Here is a 23,931-nt window from a genome sequence, read left to right on the forward strand (position 1 = left end):
GGCCATACTAACCCGAACACAAAACCAGGGGGACTCTAAACCAAAACTAAGCAAGGCTGAACTGGACAAATGGCAAAGCAAGGCAAAAACAAATAATGACTACAGTAATTACGAACTACAGGACTACAAGGACTGGGCTAGAATACTCTCGAGAGCTATACTACACAGATAAGAAGAAACTAGACACGGAACTAGATACTTGATACAAAAAATATGCAAGGATTTATACACAGTTTACGCTATAACCGGCAACCCATTGCAGAAACCAGAAATGTTTTAAAGAGAGGCTAACCAATCAGTTTCTCCTCTTCCAAACGATCCTTGTTGTAGCAGAGACATCACTAACGGATCAGCTCCGAGTCTGTTGAATAGCAACTCTCCAAACAGACTAGTAGACAGAAGAAGACAAAACAGCAGGAAACTTCCTACTGATCATCACATACACCAGATTATTTCCCCTGGCGTAGTTCTGCACATAGCACTGATCCTAGAATTGGAATACCAGTTTAGGCGAGAGATACATGTTCCACAAGCTATTAATACGCTTAGTGCTATTACTGGTGATAGTGCAAGCCAAACTGGAACTCTTGCAGAGGTTCCTGTATTGTTTTGCCTGTGGGCACAGGCTGATTTTAGGATAGATTCACACTAGCGTTAAAACCATCTTGCATACTGTTACGGCAGAGGAACAGCCTGCCGGAGTTCATCATATCTACTGCCTTTCCCTGCTGGAGCCCATATAATAGGATCCAGCAGGGATCCATCCTGTTTCTGGCATGAGTACCAGGATTTGGCTGGACAAAAACCAATGCAAGCATGGTTTTTTGTCCAGTTGAATCCCGGCACTCATACCGGAAACAGTCCGGGTCCCATTATAGTCAATGCGGCATGGCGGAGCTCCAGCCGTTTCCGGCTATGTCACATATGATGAACTCCGGCAGGCTATTCCTCTGCCAGAACAGCCTGCTGGATGGTTTTAATGCAAGTGTGAAAGTAGCCTTAGTTATAATTTAGCAAAAGCCTTCAATTCTTTAATATAGGCTTTTAGGTCCAATGTGTTCAGTGAGGCATAAAATGTTATACTATACTAGAAAACGACTCATAAAACTGTAGAAAAGAAGATATGACTGATGTATGCTTTAAAATTAAATCAAGTTTCATTTATTTAATTTTGGATACAGGCAGCATTGGGAACATATGTGTAGGAGGAAGATCTAGAGAATGGAGCTTAATAAAAGAAGTTGACATCGTGTGACTACCAGCAGATGCTGTTGCGTTGTTGAGAACTTAATTGCAATATGTTTTTTCCTGTAAATCTTCAAGCTGTTTGAGTTCAGTCACCTTTATATTTTCACAGATTCTGTTTCCACATTGAAGTGTTAGTGAATAAACATCAACAGCCTAGTGTCTGTACTTGGTATTGCAGCCTAGGCCCATTCTCTTTAATGGGACTGAGGTGCACATATGCCATGTGACCGATACACATGGCCTCATTGGCCTAGGAAGAGACTGCAGCACTCACCGGAGGGCTGTGGCCCCTTCAAGGAGCTGATCGGTGGGAGAGCTCGGAGTCATACCCCCATGGTCTGATATTGAAGACCTATGCTGAGGATAAATCATCAGTAATCTACTCTCAAAAAAACCCTTTAAGATGGACTGTGTGTTTTATGTCACAGGTTCTACAATAGGGGTGCCCATAATTAAATCATACATAATGACTGACTTCAACCTATTGTAGTGTGAGATTATGAAACCTCATAAATGGGTTCTCGGGGAATTAAGAAAATAAAAATACTTAAATATAACTTTATTTAAATATATTCCCAAATACCTTTCACTAGTTATAAACAGCTCATTTTAGCTGGGGAGCAATCATTAGGAGTAATAAAATGGCCGCCTTCCTATTAGTACACACAGAACCTGTCCTAATCACACAGGAGGACAAGTTACTTCACAACACTGAGGTAAAGAGCTGCCTCATCCTCCTCTCTGCTCTGCTTGTCAGGGATTATGATCCTAAAGACAGTTTAATATGATCTTCAGCTGAATCTCTGTAGCAATGTAGAAGACAAGAATTACAGAAAGGACAGTGGGGGAGCAGCAGTACTTTGTCTCCTCATGAACTATATTCCTACAGAGATTCAGCTGAAGATCTTATCAGCTGTATTCAGGATCATAATCCCTGACAAACAGAGCAGAGAGGAGGATGAGGCAGCTCTTTATCTCAGTGCTGTGAAGTAACTTGTCCTCCTGTGTGATTAGGCCAGGTTTTGCGTGTGCTAATAGGACGGCTGCCATTTTATTTCTCCTAATGAGTCGTTATAACTAATGAAAGGTATTTGGGAATATATTTATAATAAAGTAATATTTAAGTATTTTCATTTTCTTAATTCCCGGAGAACCCCTTTAAGGGATTACTACACAAAGGAAAGCATTAATTGAATTGAAGGAATTGAAAAACTTAGGAATGCCTTCACAGAAATCGGGCAACTTTTCTGAACTGTGTGGAACATGTCAGAGCCCAATTTGCCAGGGGGCTTCCTTCACAGTAGGAGCTTTTCCAATTTGTCATTAAAGAGAGTAAACTATTTTGAAAGCCCATTTTGTAACACTGTTAGCTAATTCTGAGTTAAGGAGAATATATAGTCAGAAAACAACAATAATTAAAGGGAGCCTGTCACGCTGAATGCAGTGTCTGAACTGAAGGCAGCATGTTATAGAGCAGGAGGAGCTGAGCAGATTGATATTAGTTTTATGGGAAAAGATTCTGTAAAACCTTTTCATTAAAATTCCTGTTCGTTCTGGGCTTTAAAGTCCTGGAGGCAGTCCTATCAGTGTTTGACAGCCTTCCCTCTATGACTGTGTATAAAGAGATAGCTGTCAATCACTGATAGGACTGCCTCCTGGATGTCAAAGCCGAGAATGAGCAGTAATTTAAAGGGCATCTGTCAGCAGATTTGTACCTATAACACTGGCTGACCTGTTCCATGTGCACTTGGCAGCTGAAGGCATCTGTGTTGGTCCCATGTTCATATGTGCCCGCATTGCTGAGAAATATAATGTTTTAATATATGCAAATTAGCCTATAGGAGCAACGGGGGCGTTACCATTACACCTAGAGGCTCAGCTCTCTCTGCAACTGCCACACATCCTGCACCTTGATTCACTCTAGGAAAAGACTGACATGCTCAGGGACTCATTTTTTACATCAGAGGGTGATCCCAGCAGTCGTACCCCCTTGTGATCCTTTTTTTGTGGGATAACATTGGTGAACATGGGTTCATATCATGATTTATCTGTTAGAAAAAAAAGGATACAAAAAGGCAGCATATTACCCTTTCACAGTCCAGTAAGAAATAAAATAAAAATGTCTGTCTGTCATTGATTGCCAAAAGATCTGTAATTACCTTATCATAGCATCTTTCATTAATGTCCCCTGTCCCTTTCCACTGGTACCTTAACAGACCGTTGCTATGACTTGTCTGTCTTCCCTTTAGTATAAACAGAAGACAGAGGGGCATTGCATGCTAGCATTAGGTTTCAGAGTGAGGAGGCGTGTCTCTCTGTAATCCAATCTGATTGGCTGGCAGGAAGCTGCTGGCTACAGCAAGTGTGTATGGGTAGTGAGGGAAGACAGTTTTGGCAGAGGAGCCATCTTGAGAAGATCCTTATATTGTAGAGCCGTAACTAAGGGAAAAACTCAAGGAAAACAGTGGTATGTGAGGAAACTAAAAATTGCTTTACGCATAATGCTGCAGCAGCAGTGACATATGCTAAAATTGTTTTTTTTTAATAAAAACATGACAGTTACACTTTAAGCATTTAAACTATACACGAGTACACATTTTTATTTTTTGTAGGGATTGTAAATGGAGTAAAGAAGATCATTGGGTTTTTCAGACAATTATCAGCCAATATCAAATTGACCTTCCCAGTAGAAGAACTTTATACTTGGATATGTTATCTAAACATCTTCCATGCAAACCAAGGCAGGAACTGGTAAGTACTTTTACAGGGGTTATCACCTTTTTTATTTCATGTTCAGCTCCTTGATTTGAGTAACAACTTTTTCATTGGCACTTATTATAAGTTTCTTACTGATCCAGCGCTGCGCTCCCGGTTAAGTTATATGCTCCTTGCATTTCCAGGATCACATGGCATACATTGTGCACGTGATCCTAGCCTGGTTACAACCCACAGTGCATGCGTCAAAATGAATCTATCGCCACAGAATTGTATTGCATACACGTGATTATTTAAAAACTAAAATGAATAATGTGAATTGAAATGCACTATCTCTGGGTTTACATCCAACATGAGAGAGGCTCTGTTCAGAGTCTCCACTGGCTTTTCCATCAAATTTGGTCAGAAGACTCATGCATCATTTTTCTTCCCATCAAAATGACAGACAACATGGCGGCATGCCCGGGGTGGCTCGAAGTCCAGTCTATTGGGCAGGAGGGTTGCTAGGGTCTCAAAAGATCCTGGACCCAAGCCCCAATGCATGTGGCCTAATTCTCTAAGTCGACCAACCGCCCCCCAACGCCTTCCCCCCGCAAACACTAGCACTGAAGACATTTTACTGTACTTGCTACACAGCCACACATAGCTCCCACATCTAGGGCCTCCCAGGTGGCGTCTCCTCTGATGTAGATCTTCTCTGGCATCATCTTCTCCATTCGGTCCAGACAACTTCTCTCAGCAATCTATGTTGTCTGTCCCGCTGACCCAGCTTTTAATAATGGAAGAATAAAGAATGTTTTTTACATCCGAAGCTGAGTGCCACAATTTCCTTTTTCTTGTGCACTGAATTTCTCTCAGCCGCCTCGTCTCTGCAGAGTGTGACACACAGACATCTTAGCTTCCTCACTTTTCTGTACCCCCCAAATACTAGCCTGAAGAAAAATAGTAATAGTGCTCCTCATAGTCCCACCAATAGTAATTCCCTTATTAGGAATACTGCCCCCTACAGTGCCCCCAACCGTGATAACAGTGATAGTGCTCCCCAAGAGTGCCTCCATTAGTAGAAGAGCCCTCCAGTATTAATAATGCCCTTACAGAGCCCCCAGTAGAAATAAGGCCCCCCTATTGTTCCCCCAGTGATAGTAAAGCTCTCAGCAGACCTTCAGTAGTAATAGGACCCCCCACAGTGCTCTTAGTAGAAAGTATATGGATCTATAAGTCCGTCAAATAGAGCCCCCAGTAGTGATAAGAATGCCTAATGTCCAGTGCTCCAGACTAAAAAAATTACCTAAACTTAAAAATTTAGGAGCCAAATAAAAAATGTTGTCGTCAAATTTAAATACATATATAATTATGATATAAAAAAATTGCCTCATTCACACGTCAGTGTTTTGGTCAGTGATTTCAATCAGTGATTGTGAGCCAAAACCAGGACTGGAGCCTCCACAGACACAAGGTATAAGGGAAAGATCTGCCCCTGTTCTGTGTTGAGAGCTGCAGCTGGTTTTGGCTCAAAAATCACTGATGGAAATCACTGACCGAACACTGACATATGAATGAGGCATTGCTGTGTGCAGTGTCCCCCATCTCTCTCCTCCTCCTTCTCCTCCTCATCCATTTTGTCCTCTTACAGCTGAACTTAAAAACTTGAACTTTCATCACTGATGAAAACTATTTACATAGTTTAAAATTTAGGGTTTATTGGTCTCAATGAACAGTCAAAATGTCAGCGTCACTTGGCCATCCTGTGTAATGAGGCATCCTCTTTCTTTTAGATCCAAACCAGCATGTAACTCAGGGCTCAGGATTAAATGGCTCAAGTGAAGGCCTCCTGAGCGAATTTGGATTAGATGCCTCCAGTGTAGAAATATGAATTGATTGCATACTTTTATTTCTGTTTTGGGCAGATAAACCTTCGTTCACATGGGATTCTACTTTTCAGTAGTACCATCCTGGGGTATTTATGATTTATTGATCAACTTTTATTAAAGCAGTTCTCTGGGCTTTTAATATTGATGACCTATCATGCTCGCTGCTGCTATGTCTATGGAAAAGCAGCAGCGCTCATGAAGAGATACGGGAGGTAGCACTTGCACACTGCGCCTGCTGTCTCCTCATACAGCAGATTGGCGGGGGTGCCGGGTATCAGACTCCCGCCGATCTGATATTGATGACCTATCCTAAAGATAGGTAATCAATATTTAAAGCCCAGAGAACCCCTTTAAAGGGGTATTCTCAACACGCTATTTCCACTTCCTGGTTTCGGCACTCGGCAGGGGGCGGGCTCCATCTTGATTGAAGTCTTCTCCCGGCCGGGCCGTGCGCTGGACTGAGCACTCAGTCCGTCAGCCGGCGCATGCGCACTGCGATGCCCATTCCTTGTACGGCATCACAGTAATTAATGCGCATGTGCCGATAGACCGCCTGGTGATGATGAGACTTATAGTTCCCTTGTCACTATTATAATGTTCTGCAGCCGCTGAGGTGTGTATTAGGCTTTGTTCACATCTGTGCTGGTGAAGTTCACTGTTCTGCCGTCATAGGAGCAAATCAACGAAAATCACTGCAGTTCCGGATCTGGCACTTCATGGAAAACAACACCCGACGGATCCCGCTGACTATGATGAGATCTGACGGGTTTCCATCTGCCAGGCTATAAAATTGTGTCCAGAATTTATGACCTGATCTGCGAATGAAGCTGTGGTCAAAGCTTTTTATGTTCTCTAGCATCATGATTTTCTGCAGCAGCTAAGGTGTGTATTAGGAGGTTCTGCAGCAGCTAAGGTATGTATTATGAGGTTCTGCAGCAGCTGAGGTGTGTATTAGGAGGTTCTGCAGCAGCTGAGGTGTGTATTAGGAGTTTCTGCAGCAGCTGAGGTGTGTACTATGATGTTCTGTAGTGGCTGAGGTGTGTATTAGGAAGTTCTGCATCAGCTGAGGTGTGTATTAGGAGCTTCTGCAGCCGCTGAGTTGTGTATTATGAGGTTCTGCAGCAGCTGAGGTGTGTATTTGGAAGTTCTGCATCAGCTGAGGTGTGTATTAGGAAGTTCTGCATCAGCTGAGGTGTGTATTAAGAGGTTCTGCATCCGCTGAGGTATGTATTAGGAGCTTCTGCAGCCGCTGAGTTGTGTATTATGAGGTTCTGCAGCAGCTGAGGTGTGTATTATGAAGTTCTGCAGCAGCTGAGGTGTGTATTAGGAGGTTCTGCAGCAACTGAGGTATGTATTAGGAGGTTCTGCAGCAGCTTAGGTGTGTATTATGAAGTTCTTCAGCAGCTGAGGTTTGTATTATGAAGTTCTGCAGCAGCTGAGCTGTGTATTATGAGGTTCTGCAGCAGGTGACGTGTGTATTAGGAGGTTCTGCAGCAGCTGAGGTGTGTATTAGGAGGTTCTGCAGCAGCTGAGGTGTGTATTATGAAGTTCTGCAGCAGCTGAGGTGTGTATTATGAGGTTCTGCAGCAGCTGAGGTGTGTATTATGAGGTTCTGCAGCAGATGAGGTGTGTATTATGAAGTTCTGCAGCAGCTGAGGTGTGTATTATGAAGTTCTGCAGCAGCTGAGGTGTGCATTAGGAGGTTCAGCAGCAGCTGAGCTGTGTATTATGAGGTTCTGCAGCAGCTGAGGTGTGTATTATAAGGTTCTGCAGCAGCTGAGGTGTGTATTATAAGGTTCTGCAGCAGCTGAGGTGTGTATTATGAGGTTCTGCAGCAGCTGAGGTGTGTATTATGAGGTTCTGCAGCAGTCAGAAAAACAGTTGTGACCGGATAAAATCCTTTAGATTTCTGTGTCTGCACTTTGGAAAATGTCCCTGTCCTGTTCCTCTGCCAGCACGTGTCACACTGTGACCTGACTGACCAGTCCAGATCTGACCTGATCCCGCACCGTCACCAGTCCAGACTAGGCCCGCAGCACAAACGGTAAGTCAGCATCGGGGAGGAGGTGAAGCAGCAGCGGGCACAGTCCTTCGAAAAGGATGACACACTATATAAAAAGTAGCAGCAGTGGGCACAATTCATTGGGTAAGGCTAGGTAATCACTTGCCATCAGATTTTGGTATTCTGTTCCAGCATATCAGCAGAATACCCAGAACCAGCTTATGCCAAACACTGCTGGCAACTGCCCGATCCCATTCACAATAATGCAGTCATTCAAGATTGCTTTGCCCTTTGTTTTTGCTAGAATCTGCAACGCAGGCTTTTGCTGGAACCTCTGCAGTAGATGTACACGTACCCTAAGGGGTGCGATGGGTCACCCAATTCAGATTCTTGCCATGGGGCCCAGTGATTTCTATGTACGCCCCTGAGTGGTGAAGTAAGTTATAATACCACCCCCACTGATGCACCCGCTGGGCCCGGACCAACACATTTACCCCCAGTCTTGCCAGAATCTCACCCTTGACTTTCTGGTAGTCGGCCGCTTGATCGGTAAGTCGAAATACACCCGCTGGGAATCGGATGCCAGGAACGGAACGACGACCTCACCCCACTGGTCGCGGGGTAGCTTTCTCGTACATCGCCAGGTAGGTTTCAATGTCGTCTGCGAGGGTCATCTTAGGAATTGCGGCACGGACTGCTTTTCCTCCCAGTCATCACGTGTTGTAGCAGCAACTGGTTAGTCTCCTGCTGCTGCTTATTAGCCTCGCGTTGCTGCAGGTTTGTCTCTCGCTGCTGCAGATTAGCCTCTAAGGGCCTTCACAACAGCCTCCATTCTGTCATGGGGCACTGGTTGTAATACAGCTGGTTTAACTACATACAACCGTGCCTGAAAAATGCAGAAAACATCGACATTCACGCCAGCCTCACTGTCTCGCCCGCATCCTCCACAATTGTGCTGGGAGGAAAATACCTGTTTTCCCAGACAAAACCTCTCACTGTGTCACAGTAGATAGAAAAAGTATGGGTATAAGGATTGATTCACATATATCTGCTCTGTAGCGCGTCCTGTCTATTGTATTTGGCAACATCTATAACACATGCAGCTTCATTGCCGCGTGTGTTGTGCAAAATGCCACAAGGGGGCCCACCGAGGCTTTATCGCCCAAGGGCCCACATGAACCTGGAGCCGGCCCTGGGCCTTATGATAATGCACCAGCTTTGGTATGCAGTCAGTTATACTACCCAACCTACTATGTGGATGCCGAAATGTTTAGGAAGGCAGAGTATTGTACTTGTGTACTCGCAAGCTTGCCGTCCTCGCTGACTGGCGGGCTGGATGTCAGGGGACAGGCTCTTCTAACAGATGTGCCTAGCATGGTGCGTCTGCTGAAGGAATTTTTTTTTTCTTAAAACTACAGCGCGGCGGTGGGACAAGTCGCAAATGACGATAAGACTTAAAAGTCTTATCGCCATTTGCAAATTCCTGGTGGCATTGGCGGCCATCTGGACCACTGTTCTCCCCTGGATTTAAAATGGCCCCACAGTATTTATAATGCCCCCTACTGTTATAATGCTCACCCTCAGGTGCCACAGTATTTATAATGCCCCCTACTGTTAAAATGCTCACCCTCAGGTGCCACAGTATTTATAATGCCCCCTACTGTTAAAATGCTCACCCTCAGGTGCCACAGTATTTATAATGCCCCCTACTGTTATAATGCTCACCCTCAGGTGCCACAGTATTTATAATGCCCCCTACTGTTATAATGCTCACCCTCAGGTGCCACAGTATTTATAATGCCCCCTACTGTTATAATGCTCACCCTCAGGTGCCACAGTATTCATAATGCCCCCGCAGTTATATTCCGCCGTTTACTGTCCTCAGAAATTATAATTCCACAGCCCCTCCACCATACAGTCACATGTAAATAGCATTATTTCCCGCCTCCTCCATAGAGTCCCATGTAAATACCATCTCTCCACCCCCCTCCAATATACAGTTTAATTTAAATAACATCCATCTCTATCTACAGCCCCCTCCAAAATACAGTCCCATGTAAATAACATTACACCATCTCTTCTGCCCCCTCCAATATACAGTCCCGCATAAATAACATCACCCCCTCCCCAGGCGCCTTTAACATACAGTCCCATGTAAAGAGCATCACCCCCTCCCCAGCACCTTCAACATACAGTCCCATGTAAAGAGCATCACCCCCTCCCCAGCACCTTCAACATATAGTCCCATGTAAATCACATCACCCCTTTAATATTCAGTCCCATGTAAATAATATCACTCCCTCTCACAGCTGCCTTCAACATATAGCCCCATGTAAATAACATCACCCTGCTTTAGCCACCTCCAACATTCAGTCCCATGTAAATAACATCACCCCCTCAACTTTCAGTCCCATGTAAATATCTTCCCTCTCTTCAGCCCTAACATACAGTCCCAGTTAAATAACTACAACTCCCAGCATTGCTCTGCCTCTCCCTTCACTTACCTCTCCTCATGTAGCAGACATCACCACTAGTATTGATCGAGAACCAAAGTGCTCTGGTGCTCGAGTAGAACACTTCAGGATGCTCGGGTGCTCTACCACACAATGGAAGTCAATGAGAGAACCTGAGCATTAAACCAGGCACCCCCTGCTCTGAAGAGGAGAGCGTGCCTGGTTCACAGGAAAAGGTCAGAAATTGATGGAAACACCACCGAAATGGTTCGGGAACAGCATGGGGAGGATGTCTGGATGCATCTTGGACTCTCAGGTCGCTGCTGGGAACGATGTTGTCCGAGAAGTACGCAACTTTTACAGACTAACAATAATACACTCAAAACCGAAGATAAAATCGATTTTAGAGGAAAAATTGTTAGGAAACATTCTTTCCTGTATATTTACTTGTATATAAAGTGCAAGTGCTGCCAAAAATTACAAGGAAGAGGCACTCCGATACAACCTGTATATCACATAAAGGAGGGCCTCATTCACATTGTGGTACAATTGTTAAGGTAGTGGGACTCCTACACTCATAAAGCCTATGCACTAAGCGAAAGGGCTGCCAAAAATTACAAGGAACCGGCACTCCAATACACCCTTTATTACACATAAAGGAGAGCACCATACACACCCTTGAAAAATTATGATTGATGGCCTGCTGGTGACCCTCTAAAACATTAGGGGCGAGGGTCTGCTGCTGATCTGACCATACAAAACATTAGGGGTGAGGGCCTGCTGCTGAGCTGACCCTCTAAAACATTAGGGGTGAGGGCCTGCTGCTGAGCTGACCCTCTAAAACATTAGGAGCGAGGGCAGCCTAATAAGCATGTTGATATGATGGAAGAGGAGGATGAGAAAGGGAGATTGAACTATATACCTTTTTTGTGGTGGAAGGGATGCATGGGAATACAGTGTATTCAATACACCATAAAAGCCACATTTAAAGTGCCTTTATATTCAGCCGCTTTCCTTTTAGTGGAGTAGAGAAGTCAGGGGCAATCCAGGCCTTGTTCACTTTTATAAGAGTCAACCTGTCAGCATTTTCAGTTGACAGGCAGATGCACTTATCAGTTCTTATGCCCCCAGAAGCACTAAATACCCGCTCTGACAAAACGCTGGCGGCCAGGCAGGCCAGCACCTCCAAGGCGTAGAGCACCAGTTTGTGCCACGTGTCCAGCTTGGACACCCAATAGTTGTAAGGCACAGAGGGATCACTGAGGACACTGACACTGTCTGCTACGTACTCCTTCACCATCTTCCAAAACTTTTCCCTCCTTGTGACACTAGGGCTTGCATCAGGGTGAGGGTGCTGGCGGGGTGTCATGAAACTGTCCCAGGCCTTGGAGAGTGTTGCCCTGCCTCTGTTGGAACTGCTGTGAGTTCCCCTCCTCGGTTGCCCAAGGAACTACGTACACTGCCGCCAGCGTTGTCAGCTGGACATTTTTGGAGCAATTTTTCCACAAGGACCTTCTGGTATTGCACCATTTTGCTAGTCCTCTCCACCACAGCAATAAGAGATGAGATGTTGCCGAGGGTCACGGGAAAGGCAGCATAACATAGTCAGCCATGTGTGCCAGAGTCCCAACAGACAAGACTTCGCTGTCCTCCTCAGGAGGATGACTCTGAATCTCCTCATCCTCTTCCTCCTCTTCGGCCCATCCACGCTGAACAGATGGAATAAACCTGCTATGGGTACTTCCCTCTGTAGCGGAGGCAACTGTCTTCTGCTCCTCTTCCTCCTCCTCCTCCTCATCCTCCAATTCGCGCTGAGAAGACGAACGGAGGGTGGTCTGGCTATCACCCTGTGTACTGTCTTCCCCTATTTCCACCTCTTCCACATGCAAAGCGTCCGCCTTCATTGTGAGCAGCGAGCGTTTCAGTAGACACAGAAGTGGGATGGTTACGCTGATAATAGCATTATCGCCGCTCACTGTGACGAAACCAACCTCGCCACAGTGTTTTGGAGGGGGCTGGTTGCTAGCCTCTTGCCTCAGGATTATGGCCCATACTAACTTTAAAGAAAACAGACCGGCCGCACAGCTTAAATCTGTCTTTGGAATTGTGTTTTATGTTATTATGCGTTCGGTTAAATTGTATGTTATGTGAGGGCACCCAGATAGCTAATATTATTGTATTCGTGTATTCTGAGTGCCATTCACCTAATGATATGCACTCAGACTTGAGCTATCTGGGGATATGTTAAATGTCTGTGTTTGCTGTGGGGGTGTGACATTGTGTGTTTGGGTGGTGATTCCTGTCCTGTTGTCTCCACGTGTGTATTGGTGTTTTCCCTTTGTCCTGAGACATAATTGGATTGCTCCTCGGGTGTCGCCAGGCAGAGAGGAGGAAACCATGATGCATTGTGGGGATGTGTTGTGTCTGTGTATCCTGAATTTCTGCATATCTGTCCTGTGTCGCAGTCTCCATTCTGGTCCCCTAAGAGCGTGGCCACCAGATGGGGACCTGCATAAATACGGGCGGGTAGCCCTCAATAAAGTGTTCCTGTTTTATCCTTCATCATGCTGAGACTGGTGTTTGGATAACTGATCAAACTGGGGGATTGCTATACGCTGAAGATTTGCTATACTCCCCTGGCATAACTACGAGCTCTTGTAAGAGCTGTTCCTGCTCTCTGGCTGTAGGAGAGGTTCACCCACTGGAGCCTGGAGCCTTGTCGTAGGTCCAGCGTGGGTGGAGGACGGTGAGACCCCAACCAAGCTGCGGCGGTTCGTGGGGTCTGCAGGGCGTATGGTGTCAAGTGGAGTGCTTGGAGTCCTCGGAAAGCACTAGGAGCATCTATCGACGGAGGTACCCGGTCGGGGTGCCAGGCGATCCGTTACATTGGTGGCAAGCAGTGGGATGGCGTCCTAGTGTGAGGAGAAGCAGCTCGGAGACACCGTTCGTGGAGTATATTGAGGGCAACGCTAGTATCCGTACAGCGCCCCTGGCTACAGCAGGATGGAATCGGCTAGTCTTCGAACAGCGTTCCACTACGAGGAGGATGATGACCCGGACTGGAGGGATGCAGTCCGGAAAGGCGTCTGGCACGAGGCCCTGGAAGATGTACAGCGTCGGCGGGGCGAGTGTCTCCCCAGTGAGGAGCAGCAGTTGCGGATGCGAGTGGCCCTGCGAATGCCCCTTCTGGGAGAGGAGCCCCTGAATGAGTGGGTGACAGAACTGGAGAGCCTGGTATGGAAGGAGCTTTGGCTAGATGACGCCTACCAGGCACTCTGGTGGTATGTGATTCGGCACTCTCCCTGGATGGCTGAGCACGACAGACCCGAGGGTGAGGATTATGATGGCCCTGGCCTGTTGTTTGAGGCCTTCGCAGAACCGCAGTTCGGAGATGCTGGAGGGTCCCGGTTCTGGGATATCTATGACTACAGAGAGGCTATGCATGATTGGGCTACAGCAAGAGAGGTGAGACAAGACCTGGCATCTCTAGTGACAAAGGAGTGGGAGCTGGAGCAGGACTACCAATACTTCTTCAGCTCAATTCGGTCCCAATATACACTGCCAGAGAGCTGGGTGGCAGTCCCAGACCTACAACCCTACAGCTGGGAAGACCCGACTGAAGTATCCCCTGCTTCAGTACCAGCTACAGAGGTAGGGGTCCTCATAGACTGGTCCTGTGAGGAACCACAACAGGCAGGTGGAGACGGGACCGAGGGCTCTCCACCGGGATGCTGGGATGCTGGCCCAGACCCTCAGCAGCAGCCGGAGTTGCCAGGTGTGGACGCAGGTGATCCTGACTCGCAAATGTTGAGGGACCTCACAGACTGGTCCTGGGAGGACCCACAGATGGCAGGTGGAGATGGGACCGAGGTCTCTCTACTGGCCCTACAGGGATGCTGGGCCGCCTGCCCAGATCTCCAGCGGCAGTGCATATCACAGGGAGAGGAGACAACCGGTCTCTCTCCCCAGCGGCAACCTGAGTTCCAGGGGGAGGAGATGCGGGGTCCCTCTGCCTTACAGCAACCAGAGTCCTGGGGAGGAGAGGCAACCGGCCTCACCTTCCACCAGCAGCCGGAGATACCGGGAAAAGGGGAACACAAGCCCCTCTGCATGGGCGCAGATGAGACCGCGGGCTCGGTGCCAGTCCTACAGGGATGCTGGACAGTCGGTCCAGATCCCCATCCATCTCCGCAGGGATACCAGGAGGAGGAGGTAAGCGAGCCCTCCCCTTCCCAGCTACTTCCCAACAGAGTTCTGGGGGCAGGGGATGAGCCTGCGCTACCCACTGATTTCTTCCCAGCGGAAGAGCTGGCATCAGGGCAGAGCGCAGTCGGCCTCTGCCCTCCTCTATCCTCTTCTCCAGAGCCGGACTCCCCACCGGCTACCCCAGCGGAAGAGCTGGCATCTGGGCAGAGCGCAGTCGGCCTCTGCCCTCCCCTACCCTCTTCTTCAGAGCCGGACTTTCCACAGGCTACCCCCGCGGAAGAGCTGGCATCTGGGCAGAGCGCAGTCGGCCTCTGCCCACCAAGGAGTCGCAGATGCCCACTCAACAGCTGGGGACATACGGAACAGAGCCAGGCCCCAAAATTCAACAGGTCCAGTATGGGGTTGTGGTTGGACTGCCAGACTAACTCAGGTACTGACCGTGAGGTCAGGTATCTGGTTAGTCTTCCCTGGAAGGGGGAGATGTGTGACGAAACCAACCTCGCCACAGTGTTTTGGAGGGGGCTGGTTGCTAGCCTCTTGCCTCAGGATTATGGCCCATACTAACTTTAAAGAAAACAGACCGGCCGCACAGCTTAAATCTGTCTTTGGAATTGTGTTTTATGTTATTATGCGTTCGGTTAAATTGTATGTTATGTGAGGGCACCCAGATAGCTAATATTATTGTATTCGTGTATTCTGAGTGCCATTCACCTAATGATATGCACTCAGACTTGAGCTATCTGGGGATATGTTAAATGTCTGTGTTTGCTGTGGGGGTGTGACATTGTGTGTTTGGGTGGTGATTCCTGTCCTGTTGTCTCCACGTGTGTATTGGTGTTTTCCCTTTGTCCTGAGACATAATTGGATTGCTCCTCGGGTGTCGCCAGGCAGAGAGGAGGAAACCATGATGCATTGTGGGGATGTGTTGTGTCTGTGTATCCTGAATTTTTGCATATCTGTCCTGTGTCGCAGTCTCCATTCTGGTCCCCTAAGAGCGTGGCCACCAGATGGGGACCTGCATAAATACGGGCGGGTAGCCCTCAATAAAGTGTTCCTGTTTTATCCTTCATCATGCTGAGACTGGTGTTTGGATAACTGATCAAACTGGGGGATTGCTATACGCTGAAGATTTGCTATACTCCCCTGGCATAACTACGAGCTCTTGTAAGAGCTGTTCCTGCTCTCTGGCTGTAGGAGAGGTTCACCCACTGGAGCCTGGAGCCTTGTCGTAGGTCCAGCGTGGGTGGAGGACGGTGAGACCCCAACCAAGCTGCGGCGGTTCGTGGGGTCTGCAGGGCGTATGGTGTCAAGTGGAGTGCTTGGAGTCCTCGGAAAGCACTAGGAGCATCTATCGACGGAGGTACCCGGTCGGGGTGCCAGGCGATCCGTTACACTCACCATCTGTGTTGATTCCTCAAAGTTGCCTAAAACCTCACAGAGGTCAGACATCAATGCCCACTCGTTGCTTGTGAAGAGTGGAAGCTGACTGGAAAGGCAACGACCATATCGCAGCTGGTATTCCACTACTGCCCTCTGCTGCTCACAAAGTCTGGCCAACATGTGCAACTTGGAGTTCTAGCGTGTGCTCGTGTCGCACAACAGTCGGTGAGCTGGCAATTGCCAGCGCTGCAGCAGCGTTGCTAGACCGGCGGCAGCTGTAGCTGATTTTCTAAAATGGGCACACACGCGGCTCACCTTCACTAGTAGCTCAGGCAATTTGGGGTAGGTTTTGAGAAACCACTGAACCACTAAGTTGAACACGTGGGCTAGGCATGGTATGTGTGTGAGCTTGCAAAGCCGCCACCAAATTACGGCCATTATCAGACATAACCATGCCGGTTTGTAGATTGAGTGGCAAGAGCCACAGCTCAGTCTGGTCCCTTATACCCTGCCACAGCTCTGCGGCTGACTGGTGCTGCAAGATAAGAATTTAGAGGTGGAGGAGGAGGTGGAGGAGGAGAAGGGGGGGTTGCAGCAGGTGGTGGTGGAAATCCTGATGGAACTAGGGCCCGTAATCCTTGGCGTCGGTAGCAACTGTGCCATCACAGGTTACGACTCACTCCCGGCCTCGACAATGTTCACCCAGTGTGCCATCAGGGAAATGTATCGTCCCTGGCCAAAAGCACTTGTCCATGTGTCACTCGTTAAGTGGACCTTGCCAATAACTGCGTTGGTCAGGGCACGGTTGATGTTACGGGACACATGCTGGTGTAAGGCGGGGACGGCACATCAGGAAAAATAGTGGTGGTTGGGGACTGAGTAACGAGGGACAGCCGCCGCCATCAAGCTGTGGAAAGCCTAAGTGTCCACAAGCCTAAATAGCAACATTTGCAGGGCTAGCAATTTGGAAAGGTGCGCATTTAGTGCTATGGCCTGTGGGTAGGTGGCTGGGTATTTGCGCTTTCGCTCAAAGGCCTGGGGTATGGACATCTGTACGCTGCGCTGGGACACAGAAGTGGATGTGCTAGATGATGGTGCTTGCGAAGGTCTAGGTGCAGGGCGGGAGGCATCCGGGCCTGCGTCTTGGACAGGGGATTGGCCAGCACGTAACACAGGGGAAGAGGAGGCAGTGGTGTGACCAGCAAACACTGATTGTGGACCCAGACGTTCAGCCCACCTATTAGGGTGCTTTGATGCCTTGTGGCGGATCATGCTGGTGGTGGTCAGGTTGCTAGATCACGCCCCTGCTTATTTTGGTACGGCAATGCCAATGACAATTATTTTATCGTCCGCACTTTCCTCAAAAAGCGCCAGACTGTGGAACACCTACCCCTTGGCAAGGGAGATTGACTCAAGGGGATGTCTGGGGAACAGTTGCAGGCCTGTTTGGTGTGGCCCCCCTTCTCCCTTTTGCCACCCCAATGCCTCTTCCAGCCTGTTGCGGTGCTGCGGATCCCTCCCCCTCTGTACTGCTGTCCTCGCTCGGCTTGCCACCTTCCTAGGTTGGGTCAGTGATTTCATCGTTCACCACCTCCTCTTCTACTTCCTCACTCTGGTCATCCTCCTGACTTGTTGACCTAACAAGAACCTCACTTATTGACAACTGTGTCTTATCCTCATCATCAACCTCTTGAGACACTAATTGCCGTTGACTTATTGGCAACTGTGTCTCATCATCATCCACCTTGTGAAACACTAATTGCCGTTCCCCACCGTCATCTTCTTCTGTCTGTGGATGCTCAAGAGTTTGGGAATCAGTGCACAAGATGTCCTCATGTCCCTCTTCAAGCGGGCTTGGCGAGAGGCCCAAATCAAGGAATGGCGCTTAAAAGAGCTCCTCGGAATATCTGAGTGTGGGATCACTTGTTTGCCAAGACTCTCCATGGGGGGAAGAAGGAGGATACGGGTGAGGATTCTGTTGACCAGACTCTTGGCTACCGAGACTGGACTTTGTGGAAGACAGGGTGGTGCTTAACCGACTGGAAGCATTATCTGCTGCAATCCAACCGACCACCTGGTCGCACTGGTGTGACTTCGAGAGTGGTATCCTGCGCCGCCCTGCAAACTGGGACTTGAAGCTAGGTATCGTGGATGAGTGTGTTTCTTGTGCTCTCTCTGCGTAGCAGCCAACAAACATGCGGGGAGGAGACTCAAGCACCGCACTTAAGCACACGCGGTGTGCGGCTGAACATCCCGATATGCCGAGCATTGCGATGCTCGAGTGAAAATGGTGTTTGGCCGAGCATGCTCGCCCAACACTAATCACCACAGCTTCTTCCCAAGACTTCTCTTAACTGCTGAGCCGTTCTGTCCTGCACTGGTAACATGATGGTGACATCATCGCAGGTCCTTTTCAGCTACTGCATTTAGAACTGATCACATGGACTGTGATGTCTTCACAGGTCCTTCAGCTCTTGCACGGCATTAGATTAAATTGTATTGCCATCCTAAGGATAGGAATACAGTTGTATCTAGCTGGCAGCCAGTACGTTCAGGACCTGGGACAAATCACCAGGGGCCCAGGCCCCAAATTGGGATTTCGCCTGCCACGACACATTTTCCAGTCTGGGTCTGATTCATGACCTATTCTTAGGATAGGCCATCAATATCTGTTTGGTGAGGGTCTGACAACCCGCAGCCGCACTGTTCAGCTGTACCCAAATAGCTCTGGTGCAAGAACTACACAGCTCCATCCATTGGGTACTGGATGAAGCTAGGTACTATAGTGCTATTCCCATTCACATCAACCAGTCCTGTCCATTACATAGTAGACGGAGCTGTGCAGTTCCAGCACTGACTTCTGACAGCTACTTAGGATCATTTGATCGTCTGGGATTTAGGTTGCTCATCGGATTTTGATGGCTTGTCCTGAGGATAGACCATCAGGGTTAAAATCCTGGAATACTCCTTTAAGATGAACGTCCCCTTTTTATGTTGCAGAGTAATGTAAGTGACTTATCTTTTATACCTTTTCTTCCTTGACTGAAAAAAATATATATCTGTGAAAACGAGAACAAGTTCTATCATCATGGGAAAAATAGCATTATGTTCCAAGCTGGACCTGAACTCCTATGTCTACTTTCATCCACCTCGTTCAAGGATAGACCTTGATCCAGTCCTAGCTATGATGAGAAATTCTGACTTTTACTTCATCCAGCAAGGTCTATGAATACCATTTTCATCAACTACTCTTGAACATTTTCCAAGCCGTAGCATAATCCCATAATCATCTCTACCTACTGCCAAATCCTACGACGTTAAATACCAGCAGTGGTACAAACGTGCAGACGTGACTATGGCTGTAGTAAGCTTGGCACTAGACAGAAGGTATTGCAGCCTCTGGTGCTAATAGGTGGCACAGGGGGTTAGACATAAATACAATAATTGTTAAATGCATTATATTTGGAAAACTAAGTTAAGATTTTTCATTTTGGCATCTTTAATTTTTTTCATTAATCATGCAAAATTGTCAAATGTTTTATGCAGGACTACATATGTACTGTTCAGAATAAATTAGATTTTCTTGCATTAAGATGTTAAACTCCAGTGAAAAATAAAAGCCGATATGAGATTCTTTTGTGAAGCCTTTCCCTTCAGTGCTCAGCCATTTGTGCTGCAGACCTTTTAAAGGGGGTTTCCGAGAGCTCAATACTGATAGCCTATCCTTAGGAAAGGTCATCAATATCTGATAGGTGAGATGTCCAATTCCTAGCACCCCCACCTATCAGCTGTTTTTAAAGAGGCTGCGGTACTCTGGCGAGCGCTGCGGCCCCCTCACAGCCTACCAAGCACAAAGCCATACATTGTATAGCGGCTGTGCTTGGTATTGAATGGGAAAGAGCTGCAAATAGGCCATGTGACCTATGAACATGATGTCACTGGCCTGGGAGGAGGCCTCAGCGGCCTCTTGAAGTGGCAGGGTTGCTGGGAGTCAGACCCACACTGATCAGATATTGATGACCTAATACCATCAAACTATTCATCTGGGCGAAGCCATTACTTTCAATAGTCACACAGTCCCCCTGTAATTACGTCCATTGAGACGTGATTGTCATGCCAATGAGGGCCAACATAGCAGCATCACTGCCGAAATCTTGGTTGTGCTTGTTCCTGCTTTATATGTGCACTGCGCATTTGCCGGAAGCAGGGGTACACAGGCCTAGAGTTTCAGCAGTTATTCTGCTGACATCGGACCCTCTTTGGCATACCAATGATACCTCACTGGGCTTGATTACAGTCGGACCTGTTTGACTGTTGAGATTGACCTTTTGACTATTTCTACAGGATTCATTATCAGCCAGCACATTGAAGAGGATGTTAGTATAGCTATTAAAGAGCCTCATAATACGTTGCTGGTAGTTCCTATTTGAAAATCCAGATGACAGATTACCTTTAATTAGATCTGATGCTGCTGTAATCACAAGACCCTATTACATAGCTCCCTGTAAGGATACACATACAGCTTGCAATAATCTGTGTGATATATTCAAGTTATTTTATCCATTTCTCTCTCATCTATCTGCCCCTATAGCTGACATCAGCAGGGAGTAAGTAAAGGACTGCAATAATTCAAACCCCTTCTTACTGTGCCCTACATTGAAATCAGTGTGCGTGCGCCTCCTCATAAATCAGGCACAGTCTGGCAGCACGGGTGTATCAAACACCGGCATAAAAGGCCTGTTTCTGATAAAAAACCTCCATAGTATTTGCTTTTGCATGTCAGCCTTGGTAGCGTGCACCTGTACTTTATTTCATACTGTTTGGAGGTGCTGGTCTAACATTGATTTTTGGAGCTACACTTTAGTGACTGTACATGTTTACATGAAAAATCAATCATGTGGAACCGTTTTCTGTTGTTTATTCCCCTGTGGAGTTTTGTAGGTATTCTCTACCTTAAAGGGGTATTCCAGTTTTTTTAAATTATCCCCTACCCACAAGATAGGGGATAACTATTAGATAGGTGGGGGTCTTACCACTGGGATCACCACCGATCACAAGAGCGGGGGCCACGTACCCCCTGAAATGAACATAGCGGCCGGTCGCACATGTGCATCAACGCTCTTTATTTATTTCTATGAGAGAGGTAAGAAGATAGCCGAGTACAGCGCTCGGCTATCTCTGGAACTCCAATATAAATTAATGGAGCAGCCTCACGCATGGCCATCCGGCCATTCATCTTGGGGTGCTGCAAGGGGTACGGGGCCCCTGTTCTCGTGAACAGTGTGGGTTCCAGCAGTAGGTCCCCCACCGATCTAATAGTTATCCCCTATCCTGTGAACAGGGGATAACTTCAAGTTACTCGACTACTCCTTTAACCTTTACCTCAATTAGCAGGATACATATATTTTCCAGTCTTACTTATATTTGGGTTCCTTTAAAGTAGTGTTAGGTTCTTGTGTTTATGAAGCTTTCAAGCAAACTGGGGGCAAATTATATCCCGTGGAACACAATTTGGAAAACACTGAAGTTAAATACTTCTTAAAATCTGCAAGAAGCTGTTACAAGCTTGAAGGAGTAAGGAGGGTATGCGTGACTCTTTAATTGTTTTCAGTTCAGATATGTCCATTACGATGACCATGAACCACAGGTCCCCTTTGTGGTTTGTTTTTGAGAATGGCTTAGCAGGGGGCTCGGCTGTCACTTACATTATGTTCTCTGTGTAGGTGAGCCATGAAAAGATGTGGGACTTGCACCGCTTCAATAAAGATCAAAGAAGAGCATTGATGGAGAGTTGGACACGCTATAAAAAAGATTTTCTCGTCAAGGCAGCAATGACCATTGCAGAGGCGGGTTCTATGTATGAAATAGAGCTCTTTGTAGCAAATGACAGGAAACAACAGCAAGAGATCTGTAGTGAACTTAAAGAAAAGGTAAGTGATTGTGACATGCAATATCATTATATCCTCATATGTAAAACCCGTTACCTAAAAGTGGACCTAGTCACACTGCGTAACATTAGGTTACATCTCCTTTCCAATCGTATAAGCATTTATGTCATAGGCCAAAGTAACAATATCGAGACTGTTAATTCTGCAGTGCGAAGATGTCCATATTGTTCTATTCCTTTTTGCTATAAGTGTCTTCCAACTAGAAGGTGGTCCTCTGCTGCAGGGGCAGACTGGCCATAGACCTACAGGGAAACTTCCTGGTGGGCCGATGTCCAAGGGGCTAGCAGTCAGGTAAGTAATGATCCAATGCCCCCTTTCTGACTCCTGTAAGAAGGTACAAGGAATCATCATGGATGATAGGTACTTGTCACCGAGGTTCCTGGCCTCGGTGGAGTAAGAGCTGTTTTTTATGTGTAAGGAGCAGTTGCCGTTTGACACCTTGATACTTAGTATGGTTGTAATAGCTGACCCGGGACGGTTCTTACTGGGAGTAGTCAAAGTGCTGGGTGGGTGACTACTCCCCATGTTCCAGGTTGGGTTTTGCCAGGCATAAAAAACTGCCAGCACTGCCAGGTGAGGAGGATTACCTCCGTCTGACAGTGGAGCTCAGGAGGTCTGTGTGCTGTGATTTGAGGGCTGTGTTGGGATCTGCGGCTTGAGCCGGGTTGGAGGGCTCAGACCCGTTTGAGGGCGAACAGGCCACCTAACGCCTGCCTGTGGACATGACAAAGCAGAACTTCCAACAGGGTGTGAAGTAACACCCAGGAGAAAAGGTGACTGTTTTGTAAATGAACTTTTCATGGGTGTGAACGATCACCAAGCAACTTGCGTTTTTGTTTTGCTTTCACGTGCGAATAAACACTGATGTTGTACTTGTACTTGTACTTTGTCTCTGTGCTGCACCCGCTAATCCTAACTACTAGAGCGAATCCCCAGACTCCTTAATTCCATTGCATTGCCATCCTGAGGCAAATGGAGTGGGACAGATTGTGGCAGCTGGCCACCACAGAGGGGCAGTTTTGGGGAGGTATTTTGTGCTGCTGGGGCAGTATTTTGTATTGCACAGTATGGTATTGCTGGCCCTGCCTACTTATGTTGGCCCGCCTTCTGTCAGTTTGGACCTGACTAAAAAATGGAGGCACTTTTTAGTTTTTTTGTCCAGGGCCATTTGAAGGTCCCAGGCTGCCCCTGTGCTGCTGTGATTGCCAGTGATCACTTGTAATCTTTAGTGCAGAGGTGCACAGCCTGCACCCCAGGGGCCACCAGCGGACCATGAATCCATTCTGTGTGCCCTTAACTATCGGGATACAGAAATCCTTCCATGTCAGAGAGTAGAAGCGTGGCATACAGTTCAGAAGCAGAGATGGCAAGTACTAATGGTGCACTGTGTAACCATCTCTGGGTCCCTGTATGTGGGGTCCTTTGACCCTTATTTGGCTCTGCAGTAAGGAGTATGAGTTAGAAAAGTTTCTGCCTATGTATTCACGTTAACTTGTCATTTATGGGGGTTGTGAAATATCAGGCTGTTACCACAACACTCAAAATATACAACGAGAGATTCACAAGCATACATGTGTCCTCCTCTTTGAATGTTTATGGGTAGGAGCAGGGGACCCCCATTCTCCCAAGAGGCAGCAATCCTGAAAGTGGAACCTGCACTTACCAGATACACTGCCTGTCCAAAAAAAAGTCGTCTCTCCAAAAAAAAGGTCATACACTCTAATATTTTGTTGGACCGCCTTTAACTTTGCTTACGGCACGCGTTCGCTGTGGGATTGTTTCGATAAGCTTCTGCAATGTCACAAGATTTTTTTTCCATCCAGTGTTGCATAAATTTTTCACCAAGATCTTGCATTGATGATGGTAGAGTCTGACTGCTGAACAAAGCCTTCTCCAGCACATCCCAAAGATTCTCAATGGGGTTAAGGTCTGGACTCTGTGGTGGCCAATCCATGTGTGAAAATGATGCCTCGTGCTCCCTGAACCACTCTTTCACAATTTGAGCCCGATGAATCCTGGCATTGTCATCTTGCAATATGCCCGTGCCATCAGGGAAGAAAACATCCATTGATGGAATAACCTGGTCATTCTGTATGTTCAGGTAGTCA

At 47.2% G+C, this 23,931-nt stretch overlaps 1 protein-coding gene across 1 annotated transcript in view; it reads left to right on the top strand.

Annotated features, from left to right (window-relative positions):
• Positions 1–23,931, top strand: part of CCDC148 (coiled-coil domain containing 148) — a 213,122-nt gene that overhangs the window by 138,716 nt on the left and 50,475 nt on the right. The window contains exons 9-10 of the mRNA XM_044305121.1: positions 3,861–3,999; positions 21,599–21,805. Of these exons, the coding sequence (XP_044161056.1) occupies positions 3,861–3,999; positions 21,599–21,805 (346 nt within the window). The remainder of the gene's footprint in view (positions 1–3,860; positions 4,000–21,598; positions 21,806–23,931) is intronic.

Source organism: Bufo gargarizans, chromosome 8 (assembly GCF_014858855.1).
Source record: "Bufo gargarizans isolate SCDJY-AF-19 chromosome 8, ASM1485885v1, whole genome shotgun sequence".
Lineage (NCBI taxonomy): Eukaryota > Metazoa > Chordata > Amphibia > Anura > Bufonidae > Bufo > Bufo gargarizans.